This window comes from Nematolebias whitei, chromosome 2 (assembly GCF_014905685.2).
Source record: "Nematolebias whitei isolate Nwh7 chromosome 2, NemWhi1, whole genome shotgun sequence".
NCBI lineage: Eukaryota > Metazoa > Chordata > Actinopteri > Cyprinodontiformes > Rivulidae > Nematolebias > Nematolebias whitei.
Genome location: NC_056499.1, coordinates 15,940,290 through 15,954,775, shown reverse-complemented (window position 1 = coordinate 15,954,775; position 14,486 = coordinate 15,940,290). Strand labels below are relative to the sequence as shown.

General features: G+C 40.8%; 1 protein-coding gene across 1 annotated transcript; it reads left to right on the top strand.

Moving 5' to 3' along the window:
- Positions 1-2,880: 2,880 nt before the first annotated feature.
- Positions 2,881-4,105, top strand: LOC119429896 (protein phosphatase 1 regulatory subunit 3E). The gene has a single exon (XM_037697416.1). It carries the CDS (start codon positions 2,884-2,886, stop codon positions 3,766-3,768), a length of 885 nt encoding a protein of 294 aa, XP_037553344.1. The 5' UTR covers positions 2,881-2,883; the 3' UTR covers positions 3,769-4,105.
- Positions 4,106-14,486: the final 10,381 nt, after the last annotated feature.

The window sequence follows — 14,486 nt, the reverse complement described above, 5'->3', positions numbered from 1 at the left end:
GGACAGATGGCAAGGCCGCAAAGGTGTGATTTTCAACAGGCTCTCTGTTTTTTCCTTAAGAAGGAAACGTGTCATGTCTTCCTGCATGGCGTTCAGTGCAGGCCGTTTTGTTGGACCCGAAGAGTCTATCTGTTGATTCGCCGACGCAGGCTTTTTACAGTTAGACAAGCCAACACGAGACTCCCTGTGCTGCCCTTTTACGCTGGCTGAGCTGTTAGCTCTGGGACCTATTGAGTCTACACACAAACGGGTGTGATTTTCCACCTCCTTATGCTTTGGTTTCCTGTGGTTCTTCTGAGCCATGAGAAGGCAGCTCAGTGGAGCGACTCTGGTCCATCCCCAAACCTGTTGTCAAACCACATTTATTGTTAAAGACAGTAACAGCTTAATAGGCCAAGAATAAAAACACAAAATAGCAAATTATGCGTTTTGATGATGGTAACTCAGGCACTAAGCATATTAAAGCCGAAAAACGCACAGGTAATTAATAACATAATGAAATTTTAGTGACGTTACCAAGGTTTCAGTACGATAAAGACTAACCTGCAGAAGAAATCACTTTATGGAACAGTTAACTGTACTTCTGCTACACAATGCATTGAAATGTGACAATAAATAGAGCTGAACTGCTCTATTAAAATATTTATATATATCAGGAGTATGTTATAATAAGACAGATTAAGAAATGCCCTGATGCCTCTGAACATGCTGACCGCCCTTGCGTAATGTCGGCGTCATTAAGTGCTAGTGTGCAAGATTTTTTTTCCATCATCACGCTGTTGACCTTCAACCAGAGGTTAAAAGCGTGTTATGATGTTTTATTTTTGTCTCCAAACCCTATTTGTTATTTTTCACTACTTCTTATTGTCTATCTAAACAGGTGTCACTTGTAAATGAGTTTTCGAGGCTCAGTGTGATTTATTTGTTTAAATAAAGGTTGAATGAAAAAAAAAAAAAATCACGACCTTACATTGAATATTACTGTAAAAATATGACCCAACAATCTGCAGAATATCACATGGTTGGTATCCTGAGCAGGATGAAAAGACAGTGATGAAATAAACGTGACAAAAGTATTATTCAACTCAGTGCCCTGTTTGTATTAACAATACAAAAGTCCAAATCTGTGGACATCAAAATTATTTGAGCCTAATTATCAACAATCTTAGCGAATGCACAGATCAGCGTTTTTCTCAAACCTTTGCCAACCTTGGCATTTGTTTTACACCAGCTAATAAAAGTTGGTCTATTGTACTATAATAAATCAATTTTTTTAATAGTATGTTTATAATTTGTTGAACTACTTGTTTTTTTCTCAGTGAAGTCATATATAATGACCATGCTGCTGATTTCTTGTCTTGAAGCTTATATTTCTACCCATCTGCACAACAGACTCATGTTCAGGCTGCTGTTTAATACACCGTATTATATTACATTGTTATTGTTTGGCATATAGATCCTTGTGTACTGTATCTTTTTTAATATACTGTACATTTTTGTACAGTATATTACTGTATAGTACTGGGACCTTGAGTACACAGTTTTGTTCCACCTCATGTACCACATGTGATGACAATAAAGAACCTTGAATCTATAAGTGGATCTTAAAGGGGTCACAAAGTTCAAAGCACCACAGTAGATGCATATAATCAATATTTTCTTATAATTTTGGTCCTTGCTACATAAAAATTTACATATGCTGCTGGCATGACAAACCTACATAAAGGCAGGAGAAAACCAGTGAGGTGATCCACTTACAGCGTGTTCACTGGGATCATGATACGGCTCCAGTTCTTTCATGGAGTTCTCCTCACTGATGTCCAGGAGGGCATCAACGTGTCTCCGTGGTGTCTCTTTTGGCCCTGCTGTGTTCTCCTGCGATGACGGCTCCATGTCCTCTCTGCTCTCAGCTGTCTCGTCTCCTTGCTGACTCAGCATGCTGAACACTAGTGTTGAACTCTGTGAAAGAGCAGTCGATCTTTGGGTGAAGTTTGTCTTTAAACAAGGAGAAAGTCAAGAACTAAATTTAATAAACTCACCTAAATGATTCAAACTGAATCCATGCTTCATTCTGAGTCACCAACCATTCACAAAACTGGTAGTAATTTTCCCCAAACTGGCGGAGGAGGGAGGATGCGAATGCCTTCAGCGTGTGGAGCTGTAACGCCGTCGTCATGGTAACAGTGAAAGCTCCGAGAGGAAGGAGTGACGTAGAGAAAGTGGGAGGGCTGCACGCGCGTCGGCTGCAGATAATCCCCCCGAGGTGTGTGTGTAGGCTGCACGTTCATGACAGTGGTAATAAAACAATATTTACGATTAGATGGAATGAGTTCATATTGCTGCCACATCACAGATTAATGCGCACGTGCAATTAATATTTATAAAACGCGTGTATTTAAATTGTGTAAACTGGATGGATGGATTATAACGTAAATGAGAGAGAGGAAGTTAACCGGTTTATTGCTGGGAAAGGAGGAAACCATTTTGGTCAGTCGCAACGCTGCTGCGCGCACACGTCAATACGCGCAGGAAGGCGGATGTGGGAAAGACCGATTGCGTTTTTTTCCCCTCCTTTCAAAATGAAATAAAAGAAGATAACTCAGTTTGATTGGTTTGGACGTGCGCGGAGTTTATGGTGACCTATCCGCAGCAACAACCTTGGTCTCAGCTGCACATCAACTGGAACAGCGCGCGTTATTGGTCCAGGTCGAAGGAGTGTCGGTCTCTGACGCAATAGGAGCACCTATCCCGGGGAGAGACACTGCCACCTGAAGACTTCATGCCCTGACTCTCAGGTCTGCCTCATCACGACCACCTCGGCTCTGCAGTGCAGGAGCTGTGGCGTGCTTCAGAGAACAGGAGTGCGCGCGCCCCGCCGCGGACATGCTGCCTCCAAAGAACTGCCTGCCGCGGAACTACAGCTGCATCGCGGGACTGTTCGGGAGCCTGACGGCGGCGAACCCGAGGCTGGAGGACGGGGAGGACTTGGACATGGTGAACGGCTCCTGTGAGCCCATGGAGAGCCCCGTGGTGGACGAGAGGCCCCGCGGCCGCGAGATATTTCTGAAGACGCCACAGAGTCCAAACCTTCGCCGCAGATGCAAATCTCTCCCCACACCTTCAGAGAGAGCCAGGTTGGAGATCGCTCGCAGCAGAAGTCCGACCAGTCAGAAAAAGGTCCGCTTCGCCGACTCTCTGGGTCTGGAGCTCATCTCCGTGAAGCATTTTGACGATGCTGATGATCCAGAGGTGCCGGAGCGCATACTGGCGAAATTACCCAAGGGGACCCTCCATCACCTGAACACCAAGTTCCCCCGGGCTCCTTCGCAGTCTTTGTTCATGGAACTGCAGTTCACGAACCCAGGCACGCTGCCAGGCTTCGAGCAGAAAGTCCGGGAGGTGAAAGTGCTTTTGGAGACCGTAGAAACGGACGATTTCAGCCTCTCCGGCTTTGTGCGCGTCCTGAACATGGCTTTCGAGAAGAGCGTCTCTTTGCGGTACTCCCTGAACAACTGGATCACATTTATGGACAGTTTGGCCACATATGTCCCCAGCTCCACCAACGGGGACACCGATCAGTTCTGTTTCAAGATTGTCATGCCCACCTACCTTGACCACGGGGGCACTTTGCAGTTCGCTATTAAATACTGTGTTGGGGGGCAGGAGTTCTGGGACAATAATAACGGGAGCAACTACAAAGTGCGACGCCATCAGCTGAAGATGTCCCCACCTCGGGAGTGGGAGAACGGATGGATTCACTTTATCTGAACGTGCGGGCGCGTGTAGCGGCACATTTCGTGCGTCATTTTGCGCGCAGTGATCCCCGGGTACCTGAGTTTATTTGGATTTTTTTAATTTTTTTTTCTGCCATCGTGAGCTGCACACGTGAAAGCCCACGAAATCTGCAAACCCTTCCCCTGGTTTTAAACATGGACTGCGTCAGCTTGAGAGGATCCCCAGTCGGTGGGATGGCGCGTGCATCATTTGCCGTGATGTCAGGGCTCGGGTGCAGCTCCGTGCCCTTTGGGAGGGCACGCTCACATTACATAATGTGCCACGGAAAAAGCGCGGGGCAGAGCCAGCTTCAGGCTTCACTACTCGCTTCAGGAGAGGTTGTCAAAATTCACTTGGTGGCGTGGTGCTCCTCCAAATGTCACATTGTTTTGCATGTGCGCATTCACGTTGATTTATTGGGACGCAGAGGGCGTCGCTCTTCACAGTGGATCCAGTAGATTCCTTCACTCAGTTGGAAAGCATAGCCACAAGCTGAAATGGAAAATACACATTCAAAGTAATTATTATAAAGTATATATTATGAGAAATATAACTATAAAGATTATTTTATATACAGAAGAAGGTGTATATTTCCTAAAGGATTCCATTTAAATGCCTTATTCTAAGCTATGATGAAAGTTTTTATTTTTGAGAACATAATAAACACCTTATCATCAACAAGCTTACATCTTAAAATGTTACATACTTTGTTCAAATTTCGCCATAATGTGAAAGATTAGTTCTTGCACATTTCCTGCAACAGTAGTTAAAAAGAACAAAATCCATGTTTTTTTTGTGTTCAAGAGGAAAAAACAAAACACATAGCAGCATAATTCATGTAATTCATGTGAGGGTTGTGTTGCCATCACGTGTGCAATACCTTGAGATTTGTTGTTTTCCACTGACTGAACTCCGACATGGCTGCTGTTTTCACAAAGAGAAAATATATATGCAGTGACTGACTGAACAGTTAGGTTTACCTCAGATTATTTTGTGAACTTTCTCTTGTTCAGGTCTATTGTAATAGAAGAGGCTATATATACACACTATTATTTTTACATTTAAACAAAAATACTTTTATTATGGGACATTCACAGATTTTAAGAAAGCCTATTAATTTTCCTTTAGTTTTTTTTTTATTGTACTAAGTGCATTTTTCACACAGCAGATGTGTCTATAGACAAAGTAGCTGTTACAGATGGTAGCGTTGAAACATCTGCTTCTCCAGAGGTACTCGATCGTCATCAGTTTAAGTCTATAGTGCTGCTCCTTGCACTCTGAATAAATGACCAAAAATATGAGCAGCCCTATAGACTGACAAGGGACATTCCTTAGGTGCAATTTGTTCCACGTTCGCATTTCCTATAGTCAGACTGGTGTCTATTTTTACCTAAATCCTTTAAAAATCTGCCCTCTTCCACTGTGCACATATTTAGTCTTCACAATGACAAAGCTTGTAGATTTACTTGAATGTAAACATTCATCTGTAATTATTATTATTTTTTTCTTTTTTACTTTACTCGTAATGTTTGAGAGCAGGTCAAAAAGCGAAGGTGTCAGACAGTTGAGAAACAACAGGCATCGCTGTTGTCTGTAAATCTGAACATAACCTTTGCCTTTGTTTACATCAGCATGGCCTCAGAGGAAAGCTTTCCATTGAATTAGATTGGTATGTGGCCGGAGACTATTCCTGTAAACCACTTAAGTTTTGGAGCGGTTCCACGGTGAATCCATCAGAGGTGTTTGTCCACAACTTTGCCACGTGTCTAGGAAGTAAGGCTAAAGGTTACTTTTGATGATTTTATGTAAACTTTAGAACCACAAACACACAGCTTGTTGTTATTTATGTACAGTTGCATTTGTCTCATCTGCTTATTCACATTATTTCAAATGTTAAAAAAAAAAAAAATCCTAGTCTTTTGTATGTTTATTTTATTTTATTATAGGTGTATATTCCATATTGTCCTCTAAAAGTGATAGTTGAGATTTTTTTAAAGTGGGACTTTATGGAAAGGTTATAAACAATTAATATTTTGCACCTGTTGTAAATATCTCTGAATGGCCTCAGTTTGCAGAAACTGTGCATCACAATGACAAGCTCATGAATAGTCTGAATGTGGCCAAGATCAAAGAGCTTTCTCAAAATAACTCCAGTCCTAAAGATTTTATAGCATTTCATAACAATAATTAGGGATGCACGATATTATCGGCATGGTATCGGTATCAGCCAATATTAGCGATAAAGTTAAATATCGGCCATTCCATCATAATGACTCACCAATATGAAAGGCTTCTGTTTTAAATTAATTTTTAATTTAAGAAACTGTCACATGTATCTATTAATGTGCTTTTCACTTGTCGCTTGTGAACAGATTAGATTTGTGAACATTTATAAATATGTATTGTTCGAGTGTTATTGTGTTAGAGAGAGTAAATGTCATGAATAAATTTGGCACTAAACGTAATCCAAGTTAGTGATGCATAATTTTCAGCCTTCTTTTTGGCTTCTGCGTTTGGTCGCAGGCCAAACTGACAAAGACCAGGCAGCATAATGTAATAATTTAATTCCACAGCAGAGAAAGTGATGTAATCTCTGTAAGTATATATAGGTCTAGGGAAAACAATATTGGTATTGGTTATCGGCCAAATAAGTTTTGACATATCGGATATCGGCCAAAAATCCAATATCGTGCATCCCTACCAATAATACTTTGTAAACATTTACTCTGCACTTGTTTTCACATTCCACAGTCAATTAAACCACATTTTTAGTTGTTTGCAAGCACAAATAGTAGCCATCACAGCTAGCTATAGCACTTCTGCTGCAGCTCTGGAAACTTCCTGTAGAAATATAATATTTCTGCTGTAATAATCATGTAATGTAAAATAGATGGCTACATTTTATAAAGCAACATTTACATGAGCTGCCATAAAATCTTGGACATTGGCGTTTTTGTAAGTTGACTACAAACCACGTTGGTCTTGGCCCTGCTCGGACTAGCCATAAGCTCATCAGTCTGGTCAGAATCCAACTGGACTTCTCCAAACTGGTTTCAATTAAAAAGCGATCTGCAACAGTCAGTCGACACGACACCACCTCTAAAACCAAGATTTATCCTTTTAAGCCCAAATCTTCGGCTATAAGTACAGTGCAATACCAGAAAGTATTTATTTTAATAAATGTGTTTAGAAAACGGTTGATTAAAACTAAATAGTCCCTGTAAACAAAGTGGGAGTTTTAGATGGATTATTTTAGAGTAGAAATATTGTGTTGGGGTCTCTTGACACAAATACCACTGTGTAATTATAATAGACGTAGAGCGGAGGAGACGTGGGTAAATGCCCCTCAGTCGTGCTGTTATCAGCGCATATTTATAAAGACGGTAAAGGGTGTGTGTTCTAACTAAAAATTCATCTGTGTGTGTACATAATACTCTGCATCACAGCACACTGATATGTAGATATGTATAACTGTGTCCACGTTTCATCCTGAACGTCTTCCTGTAGCTGTTCTGTGTTTTGTGTATTTTGAAGCATTTGAAAGTGGTATTGGTTAAAGGTTGTTTTCTTATGACCTTGCAAAGCTGTAAAAAGTCTTTAAAACCATTTATGATGAGGCTAATGTAAGATATCGGACACGCTACGTTATTTAGTGGTAAAGTGTTATGGCTAAAGTTAGGATGCGCCTGATTTTTTTTTTTACCCCAAAAAGGGCAGAGAAAAGTGAGCAGCGTGTCTGAAAGCTCTGTTTTGGTGTAACGGAGAGAAAGTTCATTTCAGGACAGAGCGGTAGGAGGTGGCAAGTGAGGAGTGACATAACTTTAGAGCATGTGGATTCTGGATAATACTGAGGGGCATTTCAGGGCAAAATAAGCAACTTGAGTTACACTTATAGGTGTTTATTGGCTTTTTGCATGGATGACTTATGATTGTAATTGATACTGAGCTGTTTCAGAAAGTGGTGCATTGAGAGAAAGGTAAGAGGTGTGATTTATTATGTGCAAGCTTCTGCTGTGAGTAGTTTCTACAGAAAATGTTTTCAAGCTATATGGCACATTGTACTGCTGTTGTCTTTCTGTATAGAAAGCTCATCTGACTCATTTATGACCATTTAACGGCACTGGTGTTGCTCTTTTCACTTGGTTTTCTTTTTTTTTTTCAGATTTAGTTTTCAGTGTTTTTATTTGTATTTTGTTGTAGCATTTGCACTGTGAGCTGTCTGTTTTGTGTCCTTTTTTGTTTGAATAATGTTATTTGCACGTACAGCTGACTCATACCTTTGTTTTTATGTTTAGATTTCAATGTAACCAATAATTTGTTTTAAAAAAATAATGTCCAATAAAGGAATTTATGATGAAAACTGGACGTTCGTATCTATTTCTTGATCATACAACCATTAAGCGCAGCCAGTTTCTTTGTGTGGGTGCAGTGATGTGCATGTGTGAACGCTCACATTCTCTTGCGATTTGGTTAGCCAGGCATTTTATTTTTAAAGGCCTCCTGCTAGTCGCCATTCTTGAAGTCGATCACTGCAGTGGGCTGCAGCTGCCGCCATTGTAAGGCTGCCTGAGGACATGCCCTTGAATTGATTGCTGCCTGACACCGCTCCTTTTCTGTTTACGAAGGTAGGAATGAGCCCAAACGGTGCTGCAAGAGATGAACAATTTAAAATACACAAAAACGTGAAGAAAAGATGAGGTTTGGGGCTAAATGTTTTTACAAAACGATATTTTTGGAAATAATCAGTGCATTTATTTGCCATAATGCAAATGAAAATGCAATAGTGATCCTTTTAGTCGCTGTTTAATGAACTTTATAAAGGCTGTACAATCACAGTGTGTATTGGACCACAAAAGAAACAAGTGTTTTCACTCACTTGTGTTATTCAAGTGTTTTTAATGGATGTATTTATCTATATGCATGATTTTTTTTTTAACTAAATATAGTAAACACAATCAATCATTTGTCTTTACTGACAGATGACAGCTTGACATGTTGGATGTCTTAAAGTTCTCCTTAGATTGTCTACACTTATATAGCCTTATTCTTTTGAAGATTTTAAAAAGTAATAAATTGTTCCTGCTCTCAGTCACACACTTTTACTGCTCCTCTCATCATGCTTTTGCTCTCCTTGTATGCAGCAACTTTCAAGGATTTTTTATTGTCATACCAGCTCACATTTGCATGTTTGTGGTACAAAATTTGGGTTCAGGTCTCGGATCAAGAAGCCTAACAATTAACAAATTACTAAATACAAAAGAGTACAAATATGTATATGATAAAGAAAGTTACAAAAAATGTAAGATAGGGGCTGGAACAGACTGTGTGCGGGATGAGTGGAGTCCTTCATGATGCGAAGCGCCCTCCCCCTGCATCGTGAAGTTTAGAGGTCTGAGGTGGTGGGAAGGCTGCTCCACAGTCTTCTGTGCAGCCTTAACCACCCTCTGCAGAGCCATCCTCTCAGCAGCAGTGCAGCTGTCGCGCCACACGGTGATGCAGGTGCGGAGAGCGCTCTCCGCCACACAGTGACAGAAGCTCCTCAGGACAGAGCTCCCAAGTCCAGCTCTCTTCAGCTTCCTGACAAAGTAAAGACGCTGGCGGGCCTTCTTGACGAGACAGGAAGTGTTGACTCTCCAGGTGAGGTCACTGGCTATATGCACCCCCAGGTACCTGAAGCAGGAGACCACCTCCACAGCTGCCCCTCCAATGTGTAGGGGATGAAGAGGATCCTTGTCCCTTCTGAAATCCATCACCATCGCCTTAGTCTTCTTCACATTGAAGTTTATTGTCTCTGCACCACTGCACCAGGTGTTCCACCTCCTCTCTGTATTTAGACTCATCATTGTTCGTAATGCGACCCACTACTTCTGTGTCGTCCGCAAACTTCACTATATGGCAGCTGGGGGGGAAATTCTCCTATACAGTCACGCACTGATGGGCATAATGTGGGGTTCAGTGTCTTTTTCAAGGACACGTTGATGTGTGGATGGATGCGAATCGAAGTGTTGACTTTGCAGGAGGTTGACATGTAATGCATCATATAATGAACATGAAGGGATGTGATGTGAGACATCAAAATACCACAAGAGTCCAAATGATTAGGGTAAAAAATTATTCCTAAATGGTCCTGTTCCCCATGTCACTTGGACTGCTTAAGTGTTTGAGAAATTAAAAACCGGGAATGTGTTTTTGAGGATGAAATGTACATGCGATTTTATTTTAATTCTATTTAGATCATGAGGTAACCATGATCAATCTGCACGTTATCTCACAGATCACAGTGAGTGAGCTGTGTTGAAAAAATAACGAGTCGAGCTGTGTTTTAAATTCCATTGTCGACTGTTTCGTGACAATCTGGAGATGCTCTTTGTACCAACCAAACACTTCCAGCAAGCAGCGAATGCAAATCCATATGGGCAGTCAATGAAAACCTGCTGTGAGACTAATTTAATTCTATGATTAAAGCCACTCAGCAGCTTGCTTCACGTGGAAAAAATCACATATCCCCTCCAGATTAACGATAAAGGAACTCTGAGAAGTGAAGCAGGAAATTAAGACATGGACAGTTTGATTTGATTGCATTGTGACTCTTTAGTCTGTCTTGAATTTGCTTAACTCTGAAATATGTTGTGGACCAATCAAATCACAGATAAGTTACCTTTTGTCTTGACTATGGATGCAATCACATGTATTTAAACAAAGAAGCATTTGCTTCAGCAGAGTACACTTTTCTGTTTGCGCAGCTGCCCTGCTGCGACAATCATGCTACAACTGTTGTGCAGTTACAGTAACAGCAGCTTACGTAACTGTTGTGTTCCTGTGATGTTACGACTCTGATCAGTCTCTCCCTCAGGCCTCTAGTACAGACGTCAACCACACACCCAGAGCCATTTTCATACGGCCTGGCCAGCTCCTCTCATCTAACCTAAAGTACCCTCCAGCTCAAATACTTACAGGAAGCCATGTCCGAGTACACAAACAAGTTTTATAGTTTCCGTTTACATAATTTATGTGACTCCTTCAGTCAAGCGCTGTATGTCAAAATGCTGATTCAGTAACAGCAGCGGTCTGGGCTACAATGTTGGGTCAAGCCATAACCTGGTCTCAGTGAGCAGTGGATCTGAATAATTGATTTGGTAAATGATCTTTTACCGCTGTGGAAAATTCATTATGTTGTTTTAAGGACGCCACACTGGTTCTCCTGAAACAACGCATCAGCAAATTTACTTATAGTCAACACAATGATGGAAAAACAATTTAGATTTCTAAGATGTTTTTTATAGCTCTAGTGTCAACACTTAATTATTAACAAGTTACATTGTTTTTTGTCAAATTTCTATAAAAACATTGCTTTAACTATTTCCATTTCATCTCCCATGGCTACATACACAGAATTTCTCTGAAGTCTCATCATACCACTGTAAATGAGGGTTTCTCCCATTTTCTATAGAGGATCTATCCACAGACATTAAAAAAAAGTTTGTTTATCACAAGGAGACTTGGCTTCTTTCACCACAAACCATATTTGGAGATGTTACAGGAAATAAGATGGGGAGACATTTTAGGAAATACTTTCTCAGCATAACAATGACCCTGAGCCACATCTGCATACCACACGAGACATTTTTACATGCTTTTGTAAGGCCGTTTGTTGTGGCACCATCCTTCAGATGACACACATACAGAGCTTACAGAAGCTGTTGTATTAATACACAATCTATAAATGCATTTTAACAGGGGGAAATACAGAAGGATTAATGTGTTTTACATCATTTTATGTGTGGAGCAGGATGGTGGGCTGAAGATGGTGAACCTAATCTCTGTCAAAATGGAGATGCAAGACTTTGAACACTTCTCAACGCATGTTGTCATCTATTTATAGCTTGACTTACTCAAACACGTTTCCTTTTTCAGTTATGTAAATTATCCCAGATCGGTATGACTCCCTTTTGATTTTTGCTTCTCCTGAGCCAACAGTCAGAAGCAGATTTAGAGTTGGAGAGCAGTTTGTGCCCTTTAAGGAAAGGGAAGTGTGCAGAAGTATACCTTACTAGATTTTAAAAAAAAGGTGTCTTTATATGCTTGTGCTAACTTGTTTTTTATTGAAAATTTGTTACATTGCTGTTTTCCTTGTTTGGAGTATTTTTTATTAATTTTTTCACATCTGGATTGACTTTACTTCCTGTTACATTATGTTGAGCCAGTTATCTATGTCATTCTACCAATGACACTCCAAATCTCCATTTTTGACCACCTCACCTATTCATTTGCACCTCTCAGTTAATATTTTGTTTTATTTTATTCTTTGCCATAGCCCTGCTTTGTTTCTGACAGTGATTTGTTTGTACTTGTATTCTTGTTTTGTAAGTTTCTGTCTTCCTGTACTTCCAGCACAGAGACAACTCATGTTTAATTAAGTCTATAATACGTGTTTATAATACACCTGGTAGTAAATTCTGCATTTGGATCACTTTTTTTTATATTTATATAGAAGGAAAACACAAAAGGACAGACCATCCATCCATCCATCATCTTTCGCTTGTTCCAAAGTCAGGTTGCGGAAGCAGCAGCTTGAGCAGGGAGGCCCAAACATCTTTCCACAGCTGCCTCTTCCAGCTCTTCTGGGAGACCTCCAAGGCATTCACAGGCCAACCTAGAGACACAGACTCTCCAGTGTGTCCTGGGTTTTCTCAGGGTCTCCTTCCAGTCACACATGCCTGAAGCACCTCCCTAGGGAGGCGCCCAGGGAACATCTTTACCAGATGTCCGAACCATCGCAACTGGTTCCTCTCGATGTGGAGAAGCAGTGGTTCTACTCTGAATCTTTCTCGGATCACTGAACTTCCCACCCTGTCTCTAAGGGAGAGTCCATCTACCCTGTTGAGGAAACTCATTTCAACCACCTGTATCTGTGATCTTTTTCTTTCATTTACTACCCAGAGCTCGTGACCATAGGTGAGGGTAGGAACGTAGACCGACCAGTAAACAGAGAGCTTCAAGGTGCATCAAGGTGAGTCCAACTATATCTAGTCAGTACCTCTCAACCTCATGCAAAAGAGAGGTTACAATCCATGTCCAAGCGCCAGCTTTGATAAGCCAGTATCAGAGTGCTAATGCCCACACCTTTGGCCACTGTCCATGGCATCATGTACCTGATTTGTATGGCCACTCCTGCTGGTGGTGGGCCCACTGGAAGTCAAACCCATGTTGCTTGTTCCAGCTCAGCCCGACCCAGCCCAATGGGTAGAGACTCAGTTACCAGGCAACACCAACAAGTCCCTCCCCCAGGCCTGGCTCCAGGGTAAGGCCCGGGTAACCCATGTCCAGGCAAGGGACATTGAGCTCCTCGCTTTTTTCTGCAAAAAGACAGATATTTAATTTATCACTTTCAAAATTCTCTCCATTTATTTTGTTTCAGTCTGTACTTTACTGTAAAAAAAAAAGAAACCGTCCAGATGACTTTATTGAACATTGCTGACTTTTATACCTGGATTATTGAGCATGGACTTTGGTGTTCATTTTGTACTGTTTTATCTGTTAGTAGCGCTAAATATATCATAGGTTTAGTATCTGTTCAGTTTAATGTGATCTTGTTCTTCAGTATTTGCTATAAAACAAACATTTTACTTGCTCCTGTCTCTTCTTTGTCTACTTTCTGTCCCTCTTCTTTTGCCCTTCTGGACTCTCCTGCTGTTCCAATAACTCAATGAGCATTCAGATCACTGCAGACGCGATATATTCTTGCACTGACAACAGAAAAGAACTATAGGCCAGAGGCACACACAAATATTCTTTTTAGCCAGACTTTAAAATTTAAAAGGAGCTAGACAAATGGAAACAAAGGAGAACCTTCGTGCAACAAACAGGTTAAAAAGATTTCAAGGGATTTAATGAAATTGCATGCACGGCACACAGAGCCCCATGTGTTTAGAGAAGATAATTTATCAGTGTTAGCCAAGAGGTCTATCATTGCCACATTCAAAATGCCTTTCCTATCAAACTGAGATAAGTTACTGAGGGCACAGAAAGGATTTTTTTTTTCTTTAGGGAATATTTCTTACACTTATTCAGTGATGGTTAGCATCAGTTGTTTTGATGGTTAATAACATGTTGTGTGACCTGGAATGGCACAACATATCTAATTTTCTCCAACCACCATACAGATCCACACATACGATTTAACTCACTTTTACAATTTCCAGTCATTCATTTCTTTTCTGTACCTGCTCCATCTTGTTCAGGGTTGCAAGCCCAACAACAAACAAGCTAATCTGAGGCATGCGCTAAACAGGCCTCTTGTCCATGACCAACACAGAAACACATGCAAACTCCACACAAATAAAACTAAAAACAAAATCAAACCAAAGACCTTCTTGCTGTGAGGCAACAGTTCTTTCGGTAGCTTATTATTTTTTTTACCTTCTATTAATCTTTAACCTGCTGCCATAGAAATATTGTGAAAATGGTTTCCACAGGATGACCAGAGGAACATTTATCATGAAGGAGTGCTTATGTTGACATCAGGACTGGTATGCTGCTTGCAATCTAATTTGTCCCTGAAGTGCTGACTGGGATCGATGCAAAGGCCCTGCAAAGGGCAGTAAACCAAATCTTAAGCCAGACCAAGAAAACAACTATTTTGATTGACTGTGAAATAAAATTAAAAACTAAACAAAACACTTTTTTTATTTCCTTGAAGTTGGGAAACCATC

What these genes read in the sequence shown, in the direction of transcription:
- LOC119429896 (XM_037697416.1), top strand. Translation starts at nt 2,884, where the DNA reads ATGCTGCCTCCAAAGAACTGCCTGCCGCGGAACTACAGCTGCATCGCG.